Here is a 26,056-nt window from a genome sequence, read left to right as displayed (position 1 = left end):
AACGCCATAACTGCATTAATGCGGTGAGGTGAATCATCCAATAATTTAAACTGCATGGAGTCTCATTGCAGTGCTGTCAGTATACTTTGAACTAAATCATTTGTTTGTCCATGTTCAATTGTGTTATACGTATTTGAAAAAAATAATCAAACATATTTTCAATTAAAATTAACATAGGGAGGGAAGAAAATGAGAATATTTTACCGAGAACAGAAACATCTGATCTAGCACACTGAGGGTATCTGCATGGATACCCTGAAGAGCGCTGTCAAGCCTGCTCCAGAAATTATCAAATTATCTGTCTTCTAGATGGCAGCTGTTTGTTAAAAGTTTACTAGAATTTTTTATTTTTTTTTAATCTGATCTGTGTGAACAGTCTTCATCAAATTTAATATACTGGTGTACAGTTCTTTACCACCTTCTTCCCAATCAGTCTAGCATTTTTGGGCTCTCAAAATAATTTTACATTCATGTGCCTTCTATAGCTGAGTTCTTGCCTTTAAAATTGCACATACATTTTAAAAGAACACAAGTAATACAGTCAATTATGTGTTATTTCTATTAGAGCTATTAATCATAAGCATGAAAAGGTAGTGAAGTGCACAGTGAAGCCAAGCTCTAGTTATCAAATATGCTGCTATCAACGTGTGGGCTGCGTCCTGCCATCCTCAGAAGTCTGGAGTCTTCAACTTGCCAGGCAGGAAGTATTTGTACACAAATACAAACTCTGTGTACTTGGAACTGAGAAACAACTAGAAACACTGGGGAAAATGTGTATTTAAAAAAAATGAAAAAAGAAAATGCAATGGCTTGGACCACCCTGGAGTTAGCCCCGCCCCCTGACTTTGAAGGGTGAGGTTTAGATTAGATTAAATAGATTTATGATGCACTGCAACACAGAAACCATTAAATAATTTAATGTTTTGATATTTTAATCTAATAATGACACATTTAAGTAATTATTTTGGCACAATCCCAAGTGGCTACATTTGAAATCCATCACTGGTTCATCCCTTAAAAAGCATGGAAACTTCACTGCTCATCATTCAATGCATTTTTTTGCATAAACCTCTGTTTAGCAAACATAAATCTTTACAAAGCAAAAGATTTGGAAAATTCGCTTCCTTATAGTAAGAAGGTCTGACAGCTAGGATGGATGGATGGATGGACGATAAGAAGGTTGATGCCACTCCAAGCTTGATCTGTTTAGGTTAGCTTAGCATTAATACTTAAAGCAGCAGAAAGAGCCGTGCTTTGTCAATGAGCAAATTAGGTTTTAATGTCCATTTTTGTACAAATTTAAAATGTAGATAATGTGATTATTAGAGGGTATGTGCTGGTAGGGAGGGAACGCACTCATGCAAGCACATCCAAACATTTAACATGTGATGTACCTTTAACAGAACCATGAAAACGACTTCCTCATTCGACTGTCCTTCTGAATAAGGAAGTTGAAAATTAGGTCCTTGTTGGTCCTTGACCCTACTAAAAGGTGCCATGATGAAGAGATAATGAGTGTTATTCACTTCACCTGTCATTGGTCATAATGTTATGCCTTATCGGTGTAGCCTGCTTCACAGTAATGCAAAAGTCTTGAACCACCCTCATTTCTTTATATTTTGCCTCAAGGAGCCAGATTTTGGGGGGGGGGGGGGGGGGGCGACACTGGCTGCTTTTTCACTCATTTTCACTCCAATCCTTGTGTGTGAGCATTTTTACAGATTTAGAGTTTTTTTTTCTTTTGTTTCTTTATTAAGCCTGTCAATGGAAAATTGTACTTAGTAGTCAGTATAATCTTTTAATGATATAAGTTTGCATATGGTAGAATGCTGCATGTAATTATTTGTGTGTAGAAGTATATAGTTGGTGGCATATTGAAAGGATGTCTCATCCTAGGAGGTCTGTAACATTCTAGGGTGTTCACCCCCACATCCTAGGAGCATGAGAGTTCGTACCTTGTTTTATTGTTTTATGGTAGGATTAACGTAGCTACGTCTGTTCTAGTCTAAGTGTTTTAACTGCTGGACTTCCTCACCGTGTTATCTAGGGTGAACCATCTAGGGTGGGGGAGACTACCCTCTTTGTGACCAAGGATGTAGCTTTTGTGCTTTCATAACCCTTTGATCAGCAGGACACACACACACACACACACACACACACACACACACACACACACACACACACACACACACACGTACAAAATAAAGACCGGGGCAGTGCTCAGCGCGAGTCTCTCAGTCTGGAGACTGCCCTTGCTAGCAAGAAGTTCTGTGTGTTTCTCTTCTCTGGGTCTTTACTGAAGAAGTGTTTTAGAACATTTTCCTTAACAAAGCCATATAACACTAGCCTATGAATTCTTCAAGCATAAAAAGGCACCTAACAAACCAGCACTGTGTCTACATGTGACAGACCATTTCCAAAGAACCAACAAAGTCAATATTAAAGAGCCATTAGACAAAACCTTGGCATGGTATCTAAGCAGGGTGTGTTCTTAACTGGACAAGTGGACGACAAAAGTGGCAGGCCTAAAACCTATCTACACCACATGAACATAGTGAAATAGAAAAAAAAATCTGGAGAACTATTGCTCAAGACCACTTGAAAAAATTACATGACAGTCTGGCTCCTTGTTAGCGAAATATAAAGAAATGAGGGGACTTTTACACAGCTCTGTAAAAATGCTGCATCAGTTTTTTGAGGCTGATAGGAACACCCAATGTCCTGGAATCAGGCCACTGGTGTTCCTCTTGAACAATTGTCAGTGAGGTTTCAAATATTTACCAAAAAGCAGCTGAAAGCAACCATCAGTACCTTCTTGCATCACACACACACCAAAGAAAATTGGCATTTTCAAATGTAATACGAGGGAATTTTAATCATCAAACTAGTCATAAGTTATTACATCAGTTATACAGATATTAAGACATCTCATTGAATTTAGGCCAACCACTTAGGTCCCACGTTATCAAAGCAACACTACTGGCATGAGCACACGAGCCACACATTAGAGGATACAGAGAAAACAAAAGTCAATGAGATCCCGTTGTGTGTTTTAACATTTCCGATTAACTGTCCACATTTTTGAGTGAAGTGAAAACTCTGCACGTGTAGCTACGCACTGTAACACAAACAAACAAACTCACAGATGAGGATAATTAAGTAATCACCATTCACGATTTCTCTACACTGCAAAGAAAGTCTGAACAAAAAAAAAAAAAAACGCTCCAGTCTTCAGGTCAGCTGTTCAGACTGTCAGCATGTCAAGCACATCTTTGATGATAGAGCTGAGATTGCACTAAGATTTGTCTTTTATTTCATTGCACTTTCCCCCCCCCCCCAAAAAAAACATGTATCTAAACATAATACACATATCGCCAATAACACCTCTCGTGGATACAACATGGAAATGTGCTAAAAGAAAACACATTAGAAAACAATGAACAAATCAGTGGTGTAAACAAAACAATGGAAAAAAGTAATTCTGCCTATCATGTGTTAGGACGCGCCTTTCAAAGGTTCCTGTTGTTTTTCATATAAAGCTGGAGAACAAAGGAATGATTACCTCCTGAGTTCTCATCGCTTTCCTTAATATCTCTGCATGAATGAGAGCTTTCTCGATTGAGCTTCCAAACAAATAAAGCTGTTAGAGTTAATAGTACACTGCTAGACATACATGACTAATGTAAAGGTGGATGAATGTTGGGAAATTTCCCACCTTAACAAACAGTGTGTAGGGGATTGAAGGCACTGTATTCAAAAGTAGGATGACTATAGTGCAGATAGAGTTACCCCAGCTATTATTAAGGGAAAAAGCACACATCAAACACTTAATTTTTGATCGGTATTTGTCAAAGTTTTGTTTTATTCTGCTAAGATGACTCGAACACATTAAAGGGAAACCCTATTTCTACTTTCTTGTTAGAGAGTAAAAATGTCCAAGGTCTTTTTAAATATAAAAAAATTTAAATAATTGATGAATCTGTGTCTATCTGAACTACTGTCGCCTATTTCCGCAATCAAGTTTCACATTGGATGGGTGTATTGCTGACTATACAAGCACAGTGCCAAATGTGAAGTTGTTTTGGATAAGGGGCGCCTCACTTAGCTGGAAGGCAAGAATGCCACGGGAACCAAAAGGTTAAAGTAGATATGTCACAGAATGAGATATTAGAAATCTGGAAAATTTAGAGCTGAACATGCACAGTAGTGAGTCCACTCAATAGCCATGGCAAGCCAAGACACCTTTCAGAGGAAGCTCATTTCCACTGCTTGTATCCACAATCTCGTTCTTTCGGTCTTCACGCCCAGCTCTAACCATAGGTGAGGACAGAAATGTAGCATGACTAGTAAATCTACAGCTTCACCTTTACACTCATTTCTTTCTTCACCACAACAGACCGGTACAGCACCTGCATCTCTTCAGACAATATGCTATTCCCATTCTCTAGATCTAAAGATACTTGAACTCCCCTATGGGAGAAACTACTTTCCAAAGTGGAAAGAGACCTGCACCCTTTTTCGGTTGGGAACTGTGGCCTCAAACTTGGAAGTGCCAAATGTCATCCCAGCTCCAAATCATCCTAGCGCAATGTATGGCACTTGAAAACAAAGTGTCTGGACTTCTTTAAGTTTCCTTGAAGACTTTTCACCTCTCATCCAAGAAGCTTCTTCAGTTCTAAGAGCAAATGGTGGAGAGTTCCAGATTTTAAGCCCTATTGGGAGTGTCCCCAAGAGGGTCGTGGACCCCCTGTTGATCCTCTGCCCCACACCTTTGAAAGCGGGTGTGAGGCACAATCAGTCAATGTTTCAGGTGAACCCACTGTGAGACTAAGCCCCACCCTATCAGGTGATTTACTGAGGTCAAATGGCTCAGGATGTGAGTGGTCGTTAAGGCGTCTGGGAAGGGTTCTCAAAACTGGATTATAGATGGCAGCGATAGAAGTGATCTGGGCCCACCCAGCCAGAAACAATCTACCACTTCTGTACCTGGACTCTGGTGGAGCCCTGGTTGACCATTAATTCTCCACCCCCCAAAAAAACAAACAAACATTAACTTTGATTTTATTGGAAACCTAGATATATAACTACATGTACAGAGGTGAGCCAGTTTTGGCTTTATGGTTGAATTCACTGTCAATTTGTCCTGTGCCTCTATTTTGGCTCTTCTATTTGGCAAACGCAACCGGGGTGAATGATCATACTCTATTATTGAGACCCATCTGTTATGCCTCAAATTATAGCCAAAAATGATTCCTTGATACAAATGTGAAGAAATTCAGACGATTACTCCCAAATATGTGTGGGTGAACTCGTCATCAGGGAAAAATAGTAATTTCACTTAGAGGAATTTTTTATTTTTTTAAAAAAAGCAAATGACACAGAACGGGGAACACTCTGGAACAAACACCACTTTGCACCTTCATCTTACATAAAAGATTAAATAAGCCCTCACTATTATTTTCAGTCATTTGGCCCTGAAAATTTCGTTATCAAAGTACTTCTAGCTACTTTTAAACCGGCATCAGCTGAGTTGCAACATTTACCCACAGTCTACTTCTGGAGGTTTTTCACTGCCAGTCTAATACATATAATTTTTCCCTTAATGATTACTGATAAAATAGAGATTTAAAAGCAATGTATATGCACTGACACTTTATGAAAAACACCTATGGAGACTTCATGTCATGTAAATTGACAAAAAAAAGAAGAAGCATGTAATAGCTCATTAACACCATTTCTAAACCTGATTATTATTAACTGACAGTAGACTAGACTAATATAATGTAATGTAGTCTAATATATTAAAGGGAAAGAATTAGCTTATTAAAATAATGCCAAGCATTAACTACTTAAAATGTGGGGGCAACGTTTGGCAAGGGTTAGGGTTCCATTATTTATTTATTTTTTAAAAAGAACAAAAAAGGCAAGCGTGTGGTTTATCTGAAATGAGAAAGAGGATGACTAAGTTTACTTAGCTAAGCTTCTTACAGATTTGTTATCGAATTATCTCTCTTGCATTTCTGCAACATGAATTGCACACTTCAGGAAAATATCTAACATTTTATACTTATGCTAAATTTTTACAAGGTTTTTTTTTTATTTACCACCTTCAGATTGGAGTCCAAACATTGCACAGTAGTATAAAACAAAATAATAATAATTAAAAAAGTATACATACACCGAATCAGTATAAGGAGTAACCTTATTGGTGCGACATGTTTCTTTTCTTCTTCTTTTTTTTGCATATGTGATATCTGTTTGTGAAGCTGTTGTGTTATTTCTGCTAAATTTTTAGAAGATGGTGGGAAAAAGCACTTTGTACTTAATACTGCCCTTTAAACAAATACTGCATAATGGTCTATTGTAATAACAGGCATCTCAAAGTTAATTTACACTTAGAAATCAAAAGCTTCTGTCTCTTCTCGTCATAAAAACCAGCTCTGATGTTTTGTTGCACAAGATTCTCTTCATTAATCCTCTCTCACGCTCAACTTTCTGTTTATGCCCCATGAAAATTCCCATTTCCAAATTTCCATCTGTTAATATTCATAAACTCCTAAGTATTGATAGCTGCTTGCGTAAACTAAACAGAAGCGAGTCAACACTTCGATCATTTTGAGCACACAAAAAGATAACGGGTTGTCTGTTTGGGGTATAAAAATAAAAAATAAAAAAAAACTCAACCTGTCAGTGAAATGTCCTCACTTGAGCAAAGAAGAACAAAAAAACAACAACTTTTTTTTCATGCATTTATACCCAAAGTCTTTTGGAACATGCATTTTTGTAGTCTGTAAACCCTTTTAAACAAATTCAAACCTGAAAAGACCCACAGTCCTGAGTGCTTTTAAAGAGGACATATTATATACCACTTTAACATGTTGATGCAGGCTTTACATGTCCCCGAAATGTTTAAGGTTCAGCTTATACCCCCAGTTTTCAACAGACGCTTTCAGTGCCTGTAGCTTTAAATTAAAAGTGCTGCTGGTGCCCAATCTCCTTTTCAGGAAGTGGTCTGTAAGACACACACGGGAGCAGCCGAAAGCACCACCCAGTGAGAGCAGTACAGCACAGTGTGCCACATAGACGTGAATGAGAGACTCTGATGTTTCTATCATTCTCAGTGTGATCATTTTACATGCAACACAAAGCAATCACAAACAACCACTGATTTGAGCTCATGATTATGAACCATGGATCAATTCAAAAACTGAAACTTTAGCAATGCAGCTTTAAAAACTGGCTCATAACTGGCGACAGGTTACAAGCCAGGTTGTAGTTTGTGTCTTCATATTTCGCACTCATTTCATTGTCTGTAAACAAAAACTGAAGATTATGTAAATGAGGTCAGCTGTAGTGGGATTTTAAACGTGCTGAAATGCAGTACAGGGTGCGATGAGGAGAGATGCAAAGAGACGTAAAGGACCGAGCTGAGCTTGGACTAAAGCAGTAAAGGTGACATGAAAACACAGAAATGTACACCGGGGCAGGTCTGTTGTATTCAGGTGCATCTATTCACCAGTGGGGCCTGTATGTAACTACATGCAATATCTCTAGAGATGCTCTTTTGCCATCTTTTGTGGAAAAACAAAGTAGATATGCATAATATGTCCCCTTTAAAGATCAAAGTGTCCGACTGTGATTTATCTGACATCCCTCTCGTCATGGCCGTACCTGCTGATATGTAACTAAATAACAAAAAGCACTGTTAATGTCTCTGGGTTTGCTTCCAGGGAAGAAGAGAAGTCCTCAAAAGCAACACACTGTAATTCTATTCTCCGCAGCATTTCGTCTTGTAATACTTGCAGCCATCTGCCCGTTTAGCATTATACAACACCATGTCACTACAGCGGCCACTGAGACACCACAGCTACCAAAAACAGCTCCAGGGATGTGACAACATCTTATTTGTACACCTCAACATTAAGGATCAAAGTTATCCAACAAATAAACCGTGTTGTTTTTAGGTAGCGTTTTCTCTTGCTGCAACATGGCTTCAGAATAACATGCTGCTACATTTACAAAGTGCTCAAGATGGGGCTTCTTCACCGTGGTGCAAATTCCTCAGCTTCCTGTGAGGACAAGAGTGGAAAAAGGGCTCAGAAGACCTGGGGATGATAAAAGTTGAGAAACAGTTTGAGAATGAGCAGACCCTTGGTGAGGCATCATCTCCAACTCTATATTTTGGATTTATAGCAGTTAAGAGACCAGATATCCTTCTTTCTGCTGATTTACCCAAATACACTAAAAGGCATACCTGAATCCACTCTGTGTATATACAGCATATATAGGGATATGTATGTTTATAAGTACAGTGTTGTGCAAATGTCTTGAGCCACCTCTCACTGCTATATATTTTCCAAAAAAATTCCAGACATTTATTGAATCCTGCAAACATACACGGAAATACAGAGTTTGTACAGTTCTAACAAGTTCAGCAACAGAGCTTCAGGCCTTTTGTTCTCTTCTCTGTCAAGATGATCCCACGCTGCTTCAATAATGTTGAGGTCTGGGCTCTGAGGAGGCATTTTATTGCGATTTTTGAATCACTTATTGCTAAAAGATGAAGCTGTTACCAATCAGACACTTTCTAGATGGCATATCATGGTGAATCAATATCTGACAATACTTATTATATTTGTTTCATCACAAATCCCACAAACCAAGGCAGCAACTCCCCCGTGTTTTACAGATGGCTGTAGACACTCACTGTTGGACCTCTTCTGACCGCCACCATACATGTTGATAATAAGTTTTAAATGTGGATCCCCTGCTCTGTGATCAGAATTTACACCAAAAATACAGAATCTGAATTCCTTTGTTTATAAGACCTGTTGCCACTGATTTTCACTCCAGCTCCTGTGTAATTACACACACCTCAGCCACTTCAGATAACAGGAGATGAAGTCCAGATGCAACTTTTAGGTCCATTTTTTCACGTTTTTGAGGCCTGCCAGGTCGTCTTTATCCAGGTTCCTTAATTTTTTTTTAGGACACACTGCACACCATGTGGAGATGTGCCAAATTTAAAGCTAATAGCTCTGTGTTGTGTAACTGTCTTATGTTTGGATTTGGGGTGTTTTTTTATAGATTCAACTCAAGGAAATGGGAACAAATAATCTTCGTGACAGGCTCCTAATAACAAAGTGCCTAAAGATACAATTTAAAATTAAACAACAAACATTAAACAAATTTCCTCTGAAAATGGTCAGGTACGAGGACTGGACTCAAAATGAGGCCAGAGAACTATTGCTAAAGATCACTTTTAAAAAATTCAAAAACATCAGTCTCAAAGGTTTTGCACAGTAATGAAGCAAAGTGTAAAGATTCCAACCTCTCTTTATCTCAAAGTGCTCTCGTCTCTGCCTCAATCTTCCTCTCTCCGTGAAGGGTGTCGGGGTCAGCCGGGGCCACCGTCTGTCTCACTGCAATCTCAGGGCCTCCGCCATAAATTCCCAACAAGTACTGCCAAGTCTCCTCTGAGATCTGACCATAGTCTGCACCTGTGGTGAAAAAACACGCAATGTCTAAAAACAGTACATTGATTTTCTACCTTTATGTCCTTTTCAACCTCCTCAGACTTACCTTGCTTTAGCTGTATATGTCCTCCTTTCATAACACCGATTTTACTGTTGTCGATGGGACCGGGTGGCTCTGGGAAAAGGAAAGTATAAAAGTATTTGGTAAAGAGAGAAAGATGGGAACTCGAATGCGCTGCTACTCATCGTACCATTGTCTTTGCCCTTCACAAAGCTCTCCCACTCTCTGAACCACTGCATGCTGATACACAGGATCACTGTTGGAGCCTCCTCAGCTTGAAACTCTTTGTTCAGCTACACACAAGAGAAAAAAAAAGTTCATTCAACACAAAGACACTTTAGCACAAAGGTAAACTTTTGCATAACACACACGTTTACCTTGATGAAGGTGTCAATTTCTGTTTTTCTGCGTTTAGCTAGAGCTTCAATCTCCACCTGACAGATTGCACACATGTAGAGGTGGTTGACTGCTGGGCCACCTCCGAAGCTGAAAGCAGAAAAAATCCGTAACAGAGAGATTAACACATGATTTGATAAGGAAGTATAAGGCCTTTTTGTTGGTCTTTACATCAATGCTGAGATGCATGTCATCTTTAAATGGGTGCTGCTGCCTAATATAATCAAAGTGGTCAACAATGTTGCTACATGACATAACCATTCAGCTCTTATGCCGAGTGACAGTTTTGGTCATTTTGATTCTAAACAGCAGCAGCGTCTGGTTTCTTTTTTAATACAGACAAAAGTACTGAGTGACACCTCTTCAACCTTTTTCAGGTATAAAAATCAAGCACCTAACCACGCAGCTTGACTTTACACACGTTGGTGAAAGAGTGGGTCATTCTAAAGCGCTCAGTGAATTCAAGTGTGGTGCTGTAATACAATGCCACCGTTGGAACAAGTCAGTTTGCGACATTTCCTTCCTCCTAGCTCAACCTCCTTGTTCTAAGTGCTATTACTGCAAAGCAGAAGTGCTTGGCACCAAAGCAACTCAGCCACAAAGTGACTGTCACTTTTGTGTGTCTGATTTCAAGAGTGCTGGTCGAGATCTGTGTAAATAGTTTTGTAAATCAGACAACTTGTTCTGTTTCACTGTATATACTGAACACTACAGGAGTGAGAAGCCTTTAATCATTAAAACCTCTTTTCTCTTGTTTACTGGATAGGGGTTTAGGTGAGCAAATTGTCTTTTGTTTGACTCTTAATTTGGTCAGGGAAGATTAGGGACCTTTGGAGATCTTTTGTTTGTTTCATTGCCATAGCTCACTGCTGAAGTCAATAAATAGCTGCATAGCATTTGCAATTGCTCTGTGTTTTGGCTCTTTCTTGGGTGGAGTTGGAGTGGGGAAATCACATTTCTTGTTACGCCCAGGTTATTCCAGGCCAAGGTCGTAACATAGTCATACTGAGGTTTGTTTGGCAGCATGGAGCACGTTTACCTGTTGTAAAGGTATTCCCACACGTTCTGGGGAACAATCACAACCAGATCATCTATGTAGTGGTATTTATTAGGAGGGATCCCTGCACAGAGATGAAACACGTTAATAAAGACAGTGCAGGCATGTTTTTCTAATCAAGACAAGTCAGTGGACGACTTAATAAAAATATTTATACCAAGCTGCAGGCTGAGCCATGAAAGTAAAGCGAGCAATTCTGATTTTAAAGAAGAGACTTATTAACCACACATACCGCCATGTTGACAAAGAAACGTGTGGTTGCTGATGGGGCCTGGCTCAGCGAAGGTGTTGAACTTGTTGAGCCATTCTCTGGAGATGTAAAACTGCAGCAGGCTGGGCTCCTTCATATTGGCCAGAGCCACCACCTTCTGCCTCTCTCTCACAGCCTCCTCGCTACTTTTCCTGCACGAGTACAATAGAAATAAATCACTTAACACATCTTGGACGAATTAGCGTAGAGTCTATGTAAATGACGCCTTTGCTCACCTATAGAACAACACATAAGCCTCTGCGTTCTGCACCACCGTCTCATGGACTTCGGTAACATACTGGTCATCAAACTCATACCACTGGCCGTTGATTACATTCTGACAGTAAGCTATGTAGTGCCCACCTGCACCCATAAACAGCATGACAAAACATATTAGAGACAGATGCTAATCGGATATGTGTTTTGCTCGCTCTGTGAGAAATATTGCCCACGGGGGAAATAATATATCAACGGGAAACTTTGTGGTCTCATACTTCCTGCAGTGCCATGGTGGCAAATGACTGACAGCAAGTCGTAAGTGGTAACTTGCGATGGACTCTCTTTAGCCAGGAAAGGTCGCATGTCGAGGCCCTCGAGCGGGAAGGACACGTGGCTGCTTATCTTGAACGAATACATGACCTCGTGCCGAAAACGTTTCAGGTGAATGCACAGAATCTATGCAGCAAATACAGGACAAAACAAGGAAATTAAAGATGGCATTATGCAGCAGATTGCAAATGAAACCGATGTGTTATCTACTGAAAGAAAGTGCTGAGCTAAAAAAAAAAAGAAAAAAGAAAAAAGAAAAGAAAACCGCACCTCTGGAAGTCTAAGCACTTTGCAGTATTTGACACCATTTCTCAACCTGTAGAAAAGAAAACACTGTGTGAATAAATGCATACAAGTACTCTCCTTTTAAATCAAGGATATATATTTCAAGCATTTAATTTGACGCACTTTTTACATCTCTCACAGCTGTACATGTTATCCCCTGGGAAAAAACAAAGAAAATGAATGGAAATTGAAATTCTGACATATAAACTATGCTAGTATTGGAGCATTATTAGAGCACCAATTACCTTTGAGTTCATCTGCAGCAAAAAAAGCAGCAAGGCAGTCCTCTAGTGTTACCATGGGCCCCCAAAACCAACTGGGGATACATGAGACTACAAACCTGCACAACACAAACACAAATACTCATAACAAAAAAAAAACCAAAGCAAGCTGGAGAAATATTAGCTTTAAAAGGCAACTCTAAACTTCAGCGCAGTTGATCACATAGTGAAAATGTTTCCCCTTTTTCAATTAGTCATTTTTAATCATTCTTACTAATAAGCCTGAATATTCTTTAAGCTTGATTCTCAGACAAAACAAAGTGAGTTAGAGGATGGACTGATGTGAAAGTTAGAACATCTGGAAAACTGCAATTCCTTGAAATGGCCGTTTGGGGCTGGCTCCAAAAGCGAGTCAAAATTATATTTATTGTATTAAGAATTAAGGTTATTGGGGGCGTGACTTAATAACTGGAAATCTTAAGGTTACAGATGTCCGCTATAATCACTAGAGTCTTTGCAAAGACTCCACCAGAGCTAATTAAAGCTAACTGAAGTCACTCGCCCTTTCTGAGGCGACTTTGGGTTAATTTGATAAGAATTACCTGCCAATAACTAAAAAATGGAGTAACAATTCATCCAAAAGCACTCATATAAATAATTATAAATCACTCAAGTGTTTTCCATTGTAACCACCAAATTTCCATTGGAGAATAGCTTCAAATCATAATGTAATTTTGTTGCTTTTATTTTGAAGGCGGATGTCTGTTTTTTAAGTAGTTTTTAAAAATGACTTTGACTTCTAAGAATTTATTTACTGAAGTTGGAGGTAAAGTTGTATGCTTAGTTTGTGTAGAGCAGATTAGTGTGATTCACCACTGAATCACCACGATGAAAAGATGAATACAAGATGAAACACGTAGACTTGATAAAACAGCATTTGAAAATGTGCAAACTGTTAACAGGAAGGAACGAGGACATTTCGGGGAAATCTAAAGCTTCGGCTGAAAACAAAGCAGACAATTTTGACTTTTTCTCCTTGCCACCGGATGAGAAATGTGATATCTGCAACACAGCCCAATATAAGTCTATGTACACGTGAAACAAGAGAGTTTGACATCATGGAGGAGCTGGAGTGATTCGTCCATGACGGTAACCGCATGCTTGGATAGGCTGGAGCTGAAACGGCACAAACTGGCAGGTGTTACAACGAATGGCTGCCTAAATCTGAAGAAAGATAAAGTGACTGAAATGAACACAGAACTGAAATTGATGTTTTTGCACTGAATTATACACCAGGAAGTGTTGTGTAAGTCATTGCTAAAAATGAACCATGTTGCAAGAGCAAAAGCACCGAATCATTAGTATTTCACATCATCATCACTGCTGGATCTTTATTGCTCTCTCATAGAGGAGAGATTTCCGTGTATCAGAAGACGCTCTTTGGCTCTACCTTCATATGTCAATAAATATGCTTAGTGACTAAGTTTAACAAATCCCCTCTCAGTGATGATCACCTGTCTGCTGTCCTTCATATTTCTACCTGCAGCGCTCCACAACAGTCCCGGTTTCTCATGGGGAAAAAGCTGACCCCTGTGTTAGCTGATAACAGCATTGTCAAAACACGGCCACTTCCGTTTCCATAATATCAAGATTGCAACAGCCGTGAAGGTAAAAGTCAAAGCTTTGAAACAAGACTTCATAAACTAGTCTGTGCCATCACAGCAGAGTAGTAATGTGAACATGAATTTTTGAGCTATGATGACGCAAACAAAGCGTAGGAGTATGACCTTATAGGTCAGATCTTATCTGCACTCCTTCCTGAGGGAGATATCTGGCTCTTTAGTCTCCGGATGCTCTGCCTGTATAGTGCCAACATACGTGCACAGGTAGTTTGATGGTGATTTTTGGAAAAATACACTTACCAATGAGACCGAACCAAAAGAGTACCGTAATTGTCGGGCTATAAGCCGCTACTTTTTGCACAAGCGTTGAACCCTGCCGCTTTTAGTCAGGTGCGGCTTTTCTATGGATTATCCATGAGTTTTGTCATATCATAAGACGATTTTTTTGTTTGTTCCGCTGTTGTACGGCACTACGTTGCCTGGCGGAAGGGCATATGATCAGACACACAGTATCGGGGTTCAAGAGTGGTATGTTGGTCACATGTCCATCCGCCAGGCAACGTAGTGCCGTACGAAGTAGCGCGAAAAACAAAATTCAAAGTAGCGCTACGCGTTCAGTGGGAGGCGTGGATGACGAGCGGCGATAAACTTGCGAAAAGCAAGTTATGCTCAACTCCACCGGTGGATTCTGACAGCGTGGAAAAGTGTGAAAACATCCACGATCACCAACGGATTTCGAAGGGCTGGACTGCTGCATGATGAAGAGGAGGACACCGCCACGGCCCTTCAGAGGGTGTTCGACTCTGACACTGACGAGGATTTCTTTGGTTTTGAAAGTGACAACAAAGGAGAGAAGCGGAGAGTGGATGACGAAGCCATCCTGAGCCTGTTAGTATCCGACACTGGAGAAGAGGACTTTGGTGGTTTTAGTGCGCAGGAAGATGGTGGTGAATGACTGACTTTTCTTCTTGTTAAAGCCGTGTCACTGCACCTGAGCCTAAAAGGTAGTCCGAATCTATTTTTCTGGTGTGCTGTAGGTTACTGTTATGTACTACATTTGTTACTCGTTTATGAAGCACAGTACATGTTTCGTACTTGTAATTACCGGTACTTGTACATATACCTAAAAAGTTATGCAAATATGTACCCGTAACTTGTTTTTCAAAATATTAATAAAAGTGATGTCTCCAAACAGCCATCTCTTTCCTGACAATTCCCTTTGTGTATATTCTCTTACATATGATAAGTCAACATTGAAACACCTGCGGCTTTTAGTCAGGTGCGGCTAATGTATGTACAAAACAGGATTTTCCCCTGATTTTAGCTTGTGCGGCTAATACTTAACACACTGTTTGCTGCTATAACTACACATGTTTCTTTTTCAGCTATTTATTTATGAGTGACTTATGTATGTATGTATGTATATATATATGTATATATTGTACTATTCTTAGTTAGCGTATTGTCTGTCTTGTCTTAATGTTGGTTTATAATGGAGCACTGTAACAAAAAATAATTTCCCCCAGGGATCAATAAAGTATTCTGATTCTGATTCTGATATTCAGGTGCGCTTTGTAGTCCGGGAAATACAGTAATGTTTTAAGCCAAAAAACAAAAACAGTAATGAGTTCAAAGATGCTCTAAGTCAGCAGAATTTTTTAAAAAGAGAATAAATCTGGGTTAAACAATAAAAGCCCTCTTCCACCATTGCTTGAGTGTTATTATGAAATCAAAGGAGTAGCTTTTAAAGGGAACCCCGGCTATTAACACATGTTTGCGCTAAAATATGCACTGTGCTTCCAATAACATATATGTGGTATTAAAATACGCCAAATGTTTTCCTTTTAGGCACATTTTATACAAAACCGATTTACCAGTAGGCCGCCATTGTTATTTACTTCTCAGTGCACTCTGGGTCTCTGTCGGGGATGCATAATTTGGCACGACACCATTGCCATTGGCAAGCAGTAGCTGCATAGACACCAGTAGTTTTCCCTCACTTTCACATCCTCGTGTGACGGATTGTTTTCATCTTCATCTAAACTAAGTATTGGTTGACTATTTTCATCCTCTCTCAGATTGTTCTGGTTCAAACTGGAAAGGTTGAACAGAACCCATTTCCAGGGGACTGCTAACTGTTAACTCGATGCAGTGCAACCGTGTGACGTCACTATCCAGAGTATTTTTGCTGAAAAGTGTAAGTGTAGTGCTTTTCAGAGCCACCTTAAGTTTACCAAATCTGTCCAACCAATGAGTAACTGAGTGACTCTAGATGGCCTCTCTACATGTCCTACACACAAACTTTATCTGTTTATCAGCACATTTTCAGAAAAAAATGTGATAAATCATTGAAGGAAGTTATCTATGAGACATCACCTGCAATACACTTCCTCTAACTAGCAAAGTGATTGCTAGTTAGAGGAAATAAACTATTCATTTTTTAGATCTATTTAGTTTATAGATCTGGCATAGCACATGCGTTCATCTTCATCATCGAACACACAGACACGTGTTGCAGCACCTACTGAAAAGACTAGCTAAATAAGAAGCTTTTGTAGTTTTATGATTCGTTTTCAGGAAATACACAAAGACTTTGAAAAAAACCGACAGGCCAAGCAAGTTTCTACTCGCTGTTAATTCTGTAAAAATGTTACCTTGCAGGCATATAGAAAGCTTATCTAACTACATCTGAAGTTACAGGAAACTAAAGTCAGAAACATACCAGATTAAAAGTATATCGGTAACATCAGCAGTCAAAATTATGCACAACTAAGGTTCAAACATGCAAACGTCGTCTCAGCCTTTTTCAATTATATTTCATTCACTGACCGCCGTATGGAGTCCATGATGTAGGAGATCCACCCCTGCGAGCCGTAAGTGTCAGGGCACACACCAGTCTTCACCGGCAGGTTCTGATGGATGGATGAATGGAGCTTTGCTAGGTCTTCTTTACCAGGAATAGGGAGGGATAAGTCCTGGAAGGTTTCCACTGTAGTTGAGACCTGTACCAAATTCAGAGAACCAGTTTAAACAGCATACCTCTAGCAGTAAAAGAGCAATTATGAATGTGTTTTAATCACTCTAATTACACAAAAAAGTCTGTATAATACTGAAATGAAATAATTGCACAAGTCACTTCATTTCATTTAAACCTGCTTTGATAGGAAATGTAATATAATTTAACAAATAAACATATTTTATCAAGCGTATACTCTACCTCCCCCTTGTGTTCAAATATGTGAAGTGCATCTTACCCTGTCACAGGTCAAACACTGGACTAGACTGAGGATCGAACCATCAAAGATGTCCGAGATCACACTGCGATAGTGAGACTGTTTTTTCTTCCTGGCACTGAGCAGCAGCTGAGCTGGAAGACACATGATGGGAGGGAGGGCTGGCTTCAGAAGACAAAGGCAGAGAGCATCTCAAAGAGTGCCACCTTAACTAACATCTTTGTAACTGTGTATACTCAAACTGAAAATGACTTTCAGATACTATTCATCAGCTACACATACCTTTTAATGCCTGCCACTAATTCATTCATCCTTCACTTGTCCAGTTTTCTCATTTTTTAAAGGCCACACTGCACACCATGATGAGACATCCCAAGTTTTCAGCTAATATGTGTCAAAGTACTACTTTATGCCTATCAAACTGTGTTATCATTGACATTTTAAATTCAGCCAAAGAAATGGGAATAAATTATGTGGTTTTTTTTCAACCGACTGACTGTTTGAATGATACACGAGTCACGTGAGCCTCCAGTCACCTGACCTAAACCTTGGAGTGAAAATGAGTGTAAAAGCAGCCAACATCTCCAAAAATAAAAAACTTAGAAAGACTCAAGAACTCCACTTTGGACAGTGTGATTCTACAGGCAAAGACTCGCCTGCTTCATATGTGAAACATTAAGAAGCATCCTATGTTGTTTACTTACAGTTCTGTACATGCGACTACCACGGTAGTGCGGTAAAAATGTGTTTTACCAAGGCAAATGTTTCTCAACCTGGGGACTCTGTTAAAATTGTGAAGCATCTTGAGCAGTCTATGAGAAATTTTCTCACCTTTTTTGAAGGAGTATGCAGGTCCTGAAGAGCGGAGAGGGCTGGACCGGGGGGGACTGGAGGACAGTTTGGGATGCAGCTCTTGAAGGGTGCGCACAGGACTGCAGGGAGTGGACTGGGGCTGGGTCATCGATGCTTCATTGTCTGGCTCTAGAAAACATCACAGTGGAAACACAAACTTAATGATAACTGATGATATTCTACAATACATAACTGAATAATCCAATATATAAATATATAGATATATAAATATATAAAATCACTGTATTCCTGCTGGTCTTGTACCTGAGCTGTTGTTGCTCGGGACTTGACTTTGCCCTGTGTTAGACGTCTGATGGTTTTCCTGACTTTGGACCTCTGTGTTTGGGGCTGCAGGCTCCTCTTCATCCTCCGCCCTCCTTTCTGGAAACCCTTCCTCAACTGCTGTGTCCACATCAGCATCTTCATCCATCTCTTGTGAGCCTCCATGGAGCGGGGAGCCGGGTAACCTCCTTTCTTTAAGCCTCTCCTTCTCAGAGATCACTGTACCACTACTGACGTCCCCCATTCCACCTGCCGGTGACCGTATCCCATCACACTCATCCTGGATGAGCAGCTCGCTGTCACCCACCCCTCCTCCCTCCCCTCGGTCACTACTGGAGCCAGAGTCACAGGAGAGGAACTCATCCTCAGAGGGGGAGCGGTCTCCGTCTCTTCTGTCCTCCCCGTCGCTCCCGTCGTAGCCCACGCTACACTCCAACAGAGGCTCCTTCAGCTCTTCGTGTAGCTGGTCCATCAGACAGCGCAAGAACTCCTGAGTGTCCTGGACAACACAGAAACCTTATATTAACTGCATGGATAGGGCCGCATTCACAGAGAACATTTGTAAATGGACAATAGATAAACACAAATATTGCAAGCAAAAAGACAGAAACATTGGAGTAACAAGAAATCGGTTTGCACATTAGCGAGATACCATGTGCCGATCACAGCCACTGCGTAAACAGACAAATCAAACATTAACTAAGCCACCGAGAAAATATGGAAAAAATAACAAGAAACTGGATTGGAGATATCTCGATACTGTGTGACTGTCTGCATTTTCTCTTTAAATAGGATCAGACAAACTAAAATACTAAGTCTGACTTGAAGTTTATCCTTAGACGTGCCATGAAACATAACTGGGTAAAAATGAAGCCCTCGGTCTTTTCAGTATTCAAATATGAAGGATACAGAACAACAGAAGTAAAGCCTGTGTTATTCCAAGGAGCAGTTATCTTTCAGATTAAGCAGCCTCTCAGAAGGGAAAGGGAAATTCAATTCCTGTCTTTATGTTAAAAGAAAAAAAATCCATTTCCTATTACTTTGTCTAGTTCCCCCTCCAGACAAATGGCATTTGACGGAAGGCTTGTAGTCTAACAATGAAAGTGATTAAAGATAAAGGAAAACAGGAATTAACACTAATGTGGATTTCTCTTTGTCAAAGGCCAATCAACCATGTTTGTGTACTTGCTTTAACTGCCACAAGGGGGAGACAAACTGCAGATTTAAAACTGAGTCAAAAATAATGGACTGCACTTTAAAATACACAACCGAGTAATCTTGTGAAAAGCATTTTTTGCAAATCCAAGGGTTTAATGATATAAAATCCAATAAAAGGACAGTGTCAAGATGCTGTTGAAGCATGCCGGGCGGACAGCCCTACCTGCTGAGCGTAACCACGAAACATGGGGTTAACCAGTTTGATGCCGTGGGACAGGCTGGTAGGGACAACATAGCTGGGCCTGAGAGGGGAGCAGTAATAAGAGACATGCAATTATGTTTTCATTTTAATGACTAAACACTAGTTTGTTGTCCAGTTTACATACAATCACTGTGATGCTTTAATTACCGTTTTTTATGCCAGAGTTCTGAGATGAGTTTCTGGTAGCTCTTACACAAAGCAGGCTTCTTGTCAGTCCTTACCAATCCACCGCAGTCCAGAAAAAACTGAGTGAGAGGAGGGCTAATGAGGGGGCAGAGGGACAGCTGAGGTTAAAGCACCTCTAACATTAGTAGTAGATGTAAAACAAAAGAGAAGCTTTATTGTTTGACTGAAATATGTCCAATGATTAACCTGATTAAAACCAAAACAAACATTAAAGTTGTTCTACATTTTAGGAGGAAAAGCACGCACCAGTTGGACAGGGCTTGAAGAGCTGCGTTCATGTAGCAGGAATTTCCAATGTTTTTCATTCCTGTCAACCCTACAAACAAAGATCCAAAAAAAGATCACCAATCATGAAACACTTTATCCTCTCAGAAAGCATTCAAACTAAACATCTTAGACATAAAGACTGCTGTACAAGTCAGAGAGAAAAGAAAAACCTTCAAGGCCTGAATAAAAAGAAACCAGGGCAACTTTGACCACCAGTCTAGAAATGTTTGAAGCTGATCAAGCATGCATGCATATATACCTCTGGGTTTAAGCTCATCCTCTTCTGACTCTGAGCCTTCTTCTTCGGCCACAGCAATCGGTACCGCTTTGAGTGGGTGACCAACTGTCTGGGGAGAGGTTTCCTAGAAAGAGAATAAACAAATATTATAAGCATCTTGTGTGTGTGTGTGTGTATTTCTTGTTCTTATGTTAAAATGTAAATTCCACTAGTAAGACACTTAACATAAAAACATGAGCTGGGTTGAACTCATACCTGCTCTGTAGCTTTACAGAGGTGTGCTGCAGCAGCTACGGGCACCAGGGCCGGCCTGTGCTCCAGAAACACCTCTCGCTCACACACATAACACCAGATCCTGAACGTTGTCAGATTCACGGTAAGGTTGTGCTTCTTAGCCTAAAAAGGAAGCACACAATCTGCTTATAGACTACTAATTTAAAAAAAGGGGCTTGCAAATAAATTTTGTATGAAAGGGCCGTACCTGTGCATGCAGGGTGCTGTGATCAGAGTAGGACTCTCCGCACCCGACATACGGGCAGTCATTCTGCAAATCAGACACAATGTAAGATAGGATCTCCTTCCTTTTTGCTTCTCTGTTCAGAATCCAAAAATCAATCAACACCGTTTATCGCTTTCCTGAACTGAAGAGGAACTGCATTTTTAAGCACATTTATACTCCACGCTAACATTAATTATACAGCATTCACCTGGCCCTCCAGTCTCTGATGATATATGCTAAGCGCAGTGTTGGCTTAGAAGTTAAGCCACCTTTTAGCTTTATAGCTAACTATTTGAGATAATAACGTAAGGTATTTAACAGGATCTAAGTCCTAACCTTACCTGTAGACAGGCCCACAGGTTTGGACCACCAGCTCCACATGACTGACAAGTTCCCTACAGGCAATATTAACACAACATAGTAAAGAAGAAGAAGTTTATATGCATGGATATTACATGAGCACAACACAGCTGAAGTGCTTATTTCAGTCGCCATCCACAACAGGGTATATTTTACATCTGACAGCAGCTTCACTGTATGAAAAGCGCACCTTAGACTTCTGCAGAAGGTCCTCCTTTGTCACCTCGCCTATTGAATCGAGGTGGAGGCAAACGTCTTGTTCAGCCATAGTTACCAACTATCTTCTTCTGGTGGACGTCTGCAAACGTGACAGGCCATTAATAGCAATAAAGTCTTCAGAAAGGGGCTGCTGTAAGCTAACGCTAGCTCCATCACCTCAACACCAAATACACAGACAGACATCGCACTCACCTCGTCTCTGGCTGATAGCTCAAAAGCAGATGCAGCAGCAGCTGTAGTCTGTCATTACCGCGAAGACAACAAGCCCCTAAACAGAAGCTGTCAACCCTGCAAAGGTAAAGGCCTTCTGTTTACCCACCAAAGCTCACGAAACATCTCCTGGCCCGCAGCGACGTGCTTTACAAAGGGCTCACAAACAGGAGCGGCTACCGCGACCCGAAATCTTACTTTTCATGTCCGTGCAAACAGCTCGTGCTGAATGCGAGCAGGTGACAGTATGCTAGCAAGACACCGAGGAGGTGACGCGATATCCCGGCAAACCATCCCCAAACAACCTCCCCCCCGCGCCACCTCCATCTGCAGAGAGGCCCGGCACGGCACGCACGACCACTGGGGACGACGTCAGGCTGAAGGAGGAGACGTCAGCCCCGGCCACCGTTAGGTCAGCACATGCAAATTCAGTTCCGCTGATGAAAATGAAGGCTCTCTTCTTTTTTAATAATAGATCTGTTTCCTGATTAACATTTGATTCATAACTGTTTTATTTGTATATATAGATACATTCAGATTCATAAACCGCAAAGTGCGCTTCGATTTCGTAAAAGTCCCTATTTACGGAAGTGACATAATACTGTACGGAAGTGACATAATACTGTACGTATGTCAGAGGTACGTAAGTTAAATGGGTCCCTCGAGTCCATCGGTTGACTGTTTACAGTGCCGTGAAAAAACGAGTGTGTCTCCTTCCCCATTTGTCTTTTCTTGTTTAGTTTAGTTTTTCTTGTTTGATTGTTTGGTTTTGTTTTGTTCTTTTGTTTTTTGTACGGGGCTCATATTTGTCACATTTTCTTTTCACAATTTCAGACAATTTAAATGAAGCTAGAGTAATGTTTGGCCTCTGGCATTCAAAGATTTCTTTACACAGATTATGAGTGGAGATAGGTTCAGGCACTAAGTAATATATGAACATATATACAATATTTTTTGTATAGATACAAAAAAATAAACAAATAAGTAGATTAAAATAACATACATGAAATTCACCTAGGACCTGCACAAAATATAATTTTACAGGTTTACCATATTTGACCCACTTATCCCACAGTTTTAATCAAAATCATTTTTCTTAAGAGAAAGAAAGTAGTCCTTTCCATAGTATAAATGTCACGTGAGTGCTTTTTTCTATGCAGCTGTCAGGACACCAAATATATATTCATCAGGGCATCTTAGCCGAAATTATCAAGCAAATGTTAATGTTATGCAGTGAAATCCCAAAATAAATATAAAATGTAGTACTTAAATGATGTTTTAAAAGTGAGTCTGGGGAAGGGGACAGCAGTCCCAACAACAGTGTCACGGTTTGGCAGAAGTAGGACCCAAATGCAGGACTTTCTGAATGTAGACAATGTGTTTATTTACAGCAAAGAATACCAACAAAAGTACTAATAATTCACAGTGTGTGAGTTCTCTGTGCGACAGTTCCTCAATTCCCATGCAGTGATTTTCCTCCGTGGTCCACGGTAAATGTTCCTCTATCCTCTGAGTCTATGTACATAGGTGCCCAGCTCCCGCCACACGTTTCTGCAATCCTCCTGGAAACAAGAGACACTTCAGTTAGTACATCTTCACCTTATGAGCAGGAGAACTGTGTTCCTAATACAACGAACCTGCGCCTAGCACTGCTCCGCTACTCTCTTAAGTAGTGCTTCCTTGACAAGGCTGATCAGTAATAGGTGATATTTCCACTGCACAAGACACTTACAAATGTGGATTGCACAACACTGGACATCATATTTCTTCATTTCCATTTAATACTTGTACGGCTGCTGTTATTGTATATATATATTTATATTTCTTCATACATTCTTATATATTTCTATACTGTGTATTGTGTATTTTGTTGTACAGTTATTTTCTTTTCAATTTTAACTTATATATTTTATCTTATTCTTTCCCAGTTAAATTTACCCTTCATTCTAATTTGTGTTGTACAGTTATTTCATTTTTAACTTTAATTTTTATATTTTATTTTATTTTATTCCTTCCTAGTTAAATTTATCCTTTTTAATTTTCGTATTTATTTCCTATCTTATTCATAGCCTTTTCTTTTTTTCTTTAGGTCATGAGCAGTTGTGTAAGCATTTTACTGCATATCGTACTGTGTATGACTGTGTATGTGACAAATAAAATTTGAATTTGATTTGATTTGATTTGAATGTGATTACTCCAGGTGTGGCTGGCTCTAAGGCGGGAAGACTCTCAAGGCCTGGTGTGGCAGCAAAACCCGAACATCACAGCACACACACCCTTACATGTACACAGGGAAACGAGGGACCAGGAGCAGACAATACCAAACAAACAACAATAGACAATCCTGAGAATCTGATAGACCGTTTTTTGGTAAACCCAATATTGCTACAAAAACTTCAAAGTAGAAGACACGTCTTGGGTCTGTGAGAGTGGGGACGGAAGAAGACCATTTTGAGACAGATTTTATGGCAACGGACCTTGGAACGGTATCAACGATGAATAGATTAACCAGCATTGCAACTATTGGACCATCAATGCTGGTAGGAAAGAAGCTGCAGAACTGCATTTGTGGCTGGTCAAAACTAACAACTGACATGGGCCAAATACGGCATGACATGGCTAATGACCTCAGGCAGATTAACAACACCACACTCCCAGAGAAACTGAAGCTCTGGTGCTTACAGTTTGGGTTGTTACCCAGACTACTGTGGCCACTGATGATGTACAGGGTCTCGCTTAATCATGCCAATCGAATGGAGAGGCTAGTGAGCACCTACATGAGGAAGTGGCTTGGACTTCCGAAATGCCTAAGCAGTGTTGGACTCTACAGCGACAGGATACTGTCATTGCCTATCCCTAACCTAGCAGAGGAGTTCAAATGTGCAAAAGTGAGGCTGGAGATATCACTCACAGACTCCTGGGACTGAGAGGCGCTGCTCCCACCCTAGCAACGGGGAGGAAGTGAACCCCAGCCATGGCTGTGCTACAGGCCAAATCTGCTCTTCTCTATCGTGGGCAACGTCCAACAGGGCAGAGGAGGGTTGGTCTTGGAGCAGTAACACCTTTCTGGTAACAGGCATCTGTAACCGAATGTTGAAATATGATGGTGGAGGAGGTGCGTCGACAGGAGGATGCAGCCAGAAATGCCAGAGCTATCTCCCACCGATCACTCACCAATCACACATTTTCTTAAAAGCTTGGACTTTCCTGAGCTGGCAGACACCCACAGAGAGATCTTGGATGCGCCATTTTCCAAAAAAGAGATTTGCGCTGCAATTTTCTCTCTACAGTCAGGGAAGTCCCCTGGCCCAGACGGCTTTTCGGTAGAATTTTTCCAAATCATTTGCCCCACAGCTCGTACCTCTACTCCACTCAGTTCTACCTGAAGCATTCACACAGGGCAAACTGCCAACCTCCTGGCACGATGCTTCCATAACTTTAATTGCAAAACAGGGGAAAGATCCAACTGAGTGTGCGTCATACAGGCCAATTTCGCTTTTGAACGTCGACTTTAAGATCCTAGCTAAAGCGCTGGCCCACAGGTTGGAAAGGGTCCTGCCAGCAGTCATACCTGAAGATCAGTCTGGCTTTGTTAAAGGTGCCACCCCTTTTTCAACATCCAACGCCTTTTTAATATCCTGCACACGCCGTCCAAGGACACTCCAGAATGTGTTCTTTCCCTTGATGTGGAAAAAGCATTTGACCGTGTAGAATGGAACTATCTATTTGCTGTGCTGGAAAGATTTGGGTTCGGTCCCAACTTCATCTCATGGATCAAGTACCTATACTTGTCCCCTGTTGCGTCTGTTTGCACTAATAGCCAGAAATCAAAACCATTTCAACTTAAACGAGGCACACGTCAGGGTTGCCCCCTTAGCCCATTGTTATTTGATCTAGCTATTGAACCCTTAGCAATGCTTTTTCAAAGCAGTAAACTTGTCCAGGTTATACAAAGAGGTCAAACTGAACACAAAGGCTCTCTCTATGCTGACGATTTATTGCTTTCTATTTCAAATCCAAATACTTCCCTACCGTCTATATTGTCACTACTCATGCATTTCAGTCAAGTCTCTGGTTATAAATTAAATCTGTCCAAGAGCGAACTTTGTCTATTAAATGAAGAAGCGTTTCCAATAGATTTGTCAGGTTTCCCCTTTAAAGTGTTCAAAGAGCAGTTCACCTACCTGGGTATCACAATTACAAGAAAGTATAAACAACTTCTCAAAGCCAACTTTTTTACACTATTGAAGAATGTCAAACAAAGCCTTCAACAGTGGTCACCCCTGAACACAACTCTGGTTGGACGAATTAATTCAATTAAAATGAATATCCTTCCTAAATTCTTATACTTATTTCAATTTTTACCGGTCTTC

General features: G+C 40.4%; 1 protein-coding gene across 4 annotated transcripts; it reads right to left on the bottom strand.

Annotated features, from left to right (window-relative positions):
* Positions 1-6,230: 6,230 nt before the first annotated feature.
* usp20 (ubiquitin specific peptidase 20) lies at positions 6,231-22,279 on the bottom strand. Of its 4 annotated transcripts, XM_085414252.1 has the most exons (26): positions 21,882-22,279; positions 21,666-21,761; positions 21,445-21,552; positions 21,236-21,289; positions 20,877-20,939; positions 20,651-20,791; positions 20,417-20,519; positions 20,137-20,206; positions 19,852-19,965; positions 19,666-19,744; positions 18,267-18,783; positions 17,982-18,131; positions 17,172-17,311; positions 16,747-16,919; positions 12,320-12,414; positions 12,198-12,231; positions 12,060-12,105; positions 11,735-11,915; positions 11,477-11,603; positions 11,223-11,392; positions 10,973-11,054; positions 9,915-10,023; positions 9,728-9,830; positions 9,583-9,651; positions 9,332-9,500; positions 6,231-8,105 (listed from the first exon to the last, which is right to left on the bottom strand). In XM_085414252.1, the coding sequence occupies exons 3-25, from the start codon at positions 21,520-21,522 to the stop codon at positions 9,343-9,345; spliced, it is 2,856 nt and encodes a 951-aa protein (XP_085270378.1). In that variant the 5' UTR covers positions 21,523-21,552; positions 21,666-21,761; positions 21,882-22,279; the 3' UTR covers positions 6,231-8,105; positions 9,332-9,342. The 4 variants fall into 4 exon arrangements, with proteins under 4 accessions (XP_085270378.1, XP_085270377.1, XP_085270380.1 ...); XM_085414251.1 differs by having other exon boundaries at positions 21,666-22,279; XM_085414254.1 differs by having other exon boundaries at positions 6,231-8,069; positions 21,666-22,279.
* Positions 22,280-26,056: the final 3,777 nt, after the last annotated feature.

This window comes from Rhamphochromis longiceps, linkage group LG7, assembly GCF_057381845.1.
Source record: "Rhamphochromis longiceps isolate RC_006_pf linkage group LG7, R_longiceps_female_GT1.1, whole genome shotgun sequence".
NCBI classification, from domain to species: domain Eukaryota; kingdom Metazoa; phylum Chordata; class Actinopteri; order Cichliformes; family Cichlidae; genus Rhamphochromis; species Rhamphochromis longiceps.
The sequence above is the reverse complement of the archived record's forward strand: the minus strand, read 5'-3'. Positions and strand labels throughout refer to the sequence as shown.

What these genes read in the sequence shown, in the direction of transcription:
- usp20 (XM_085414251.1), bottom strand. Translation starts at nt 21,522, where the DNA reads ATGGCTGAACAAGACGTTTGCCTCCACCTCGATTCAATAGGCGAGGTG. An exon ending in GGATGAGCTTAAACCCAGAG is followed by an intron (nt 20,207 to 20,416) that starts GTATATATGCAT and finishes CTTTGTTTGTAG; the next exon opens with GGTTGACAGGAATGAAAAAC. An exon ending in GTTTCTTTGTCAACATGGCG is followed by an intron (nt 11,055 to 11,222) that starts GTATGTGTGGTT and finishes ATCTCTGTGCAG; the next exon opens with GGATCCCTCCTAATAAATAC.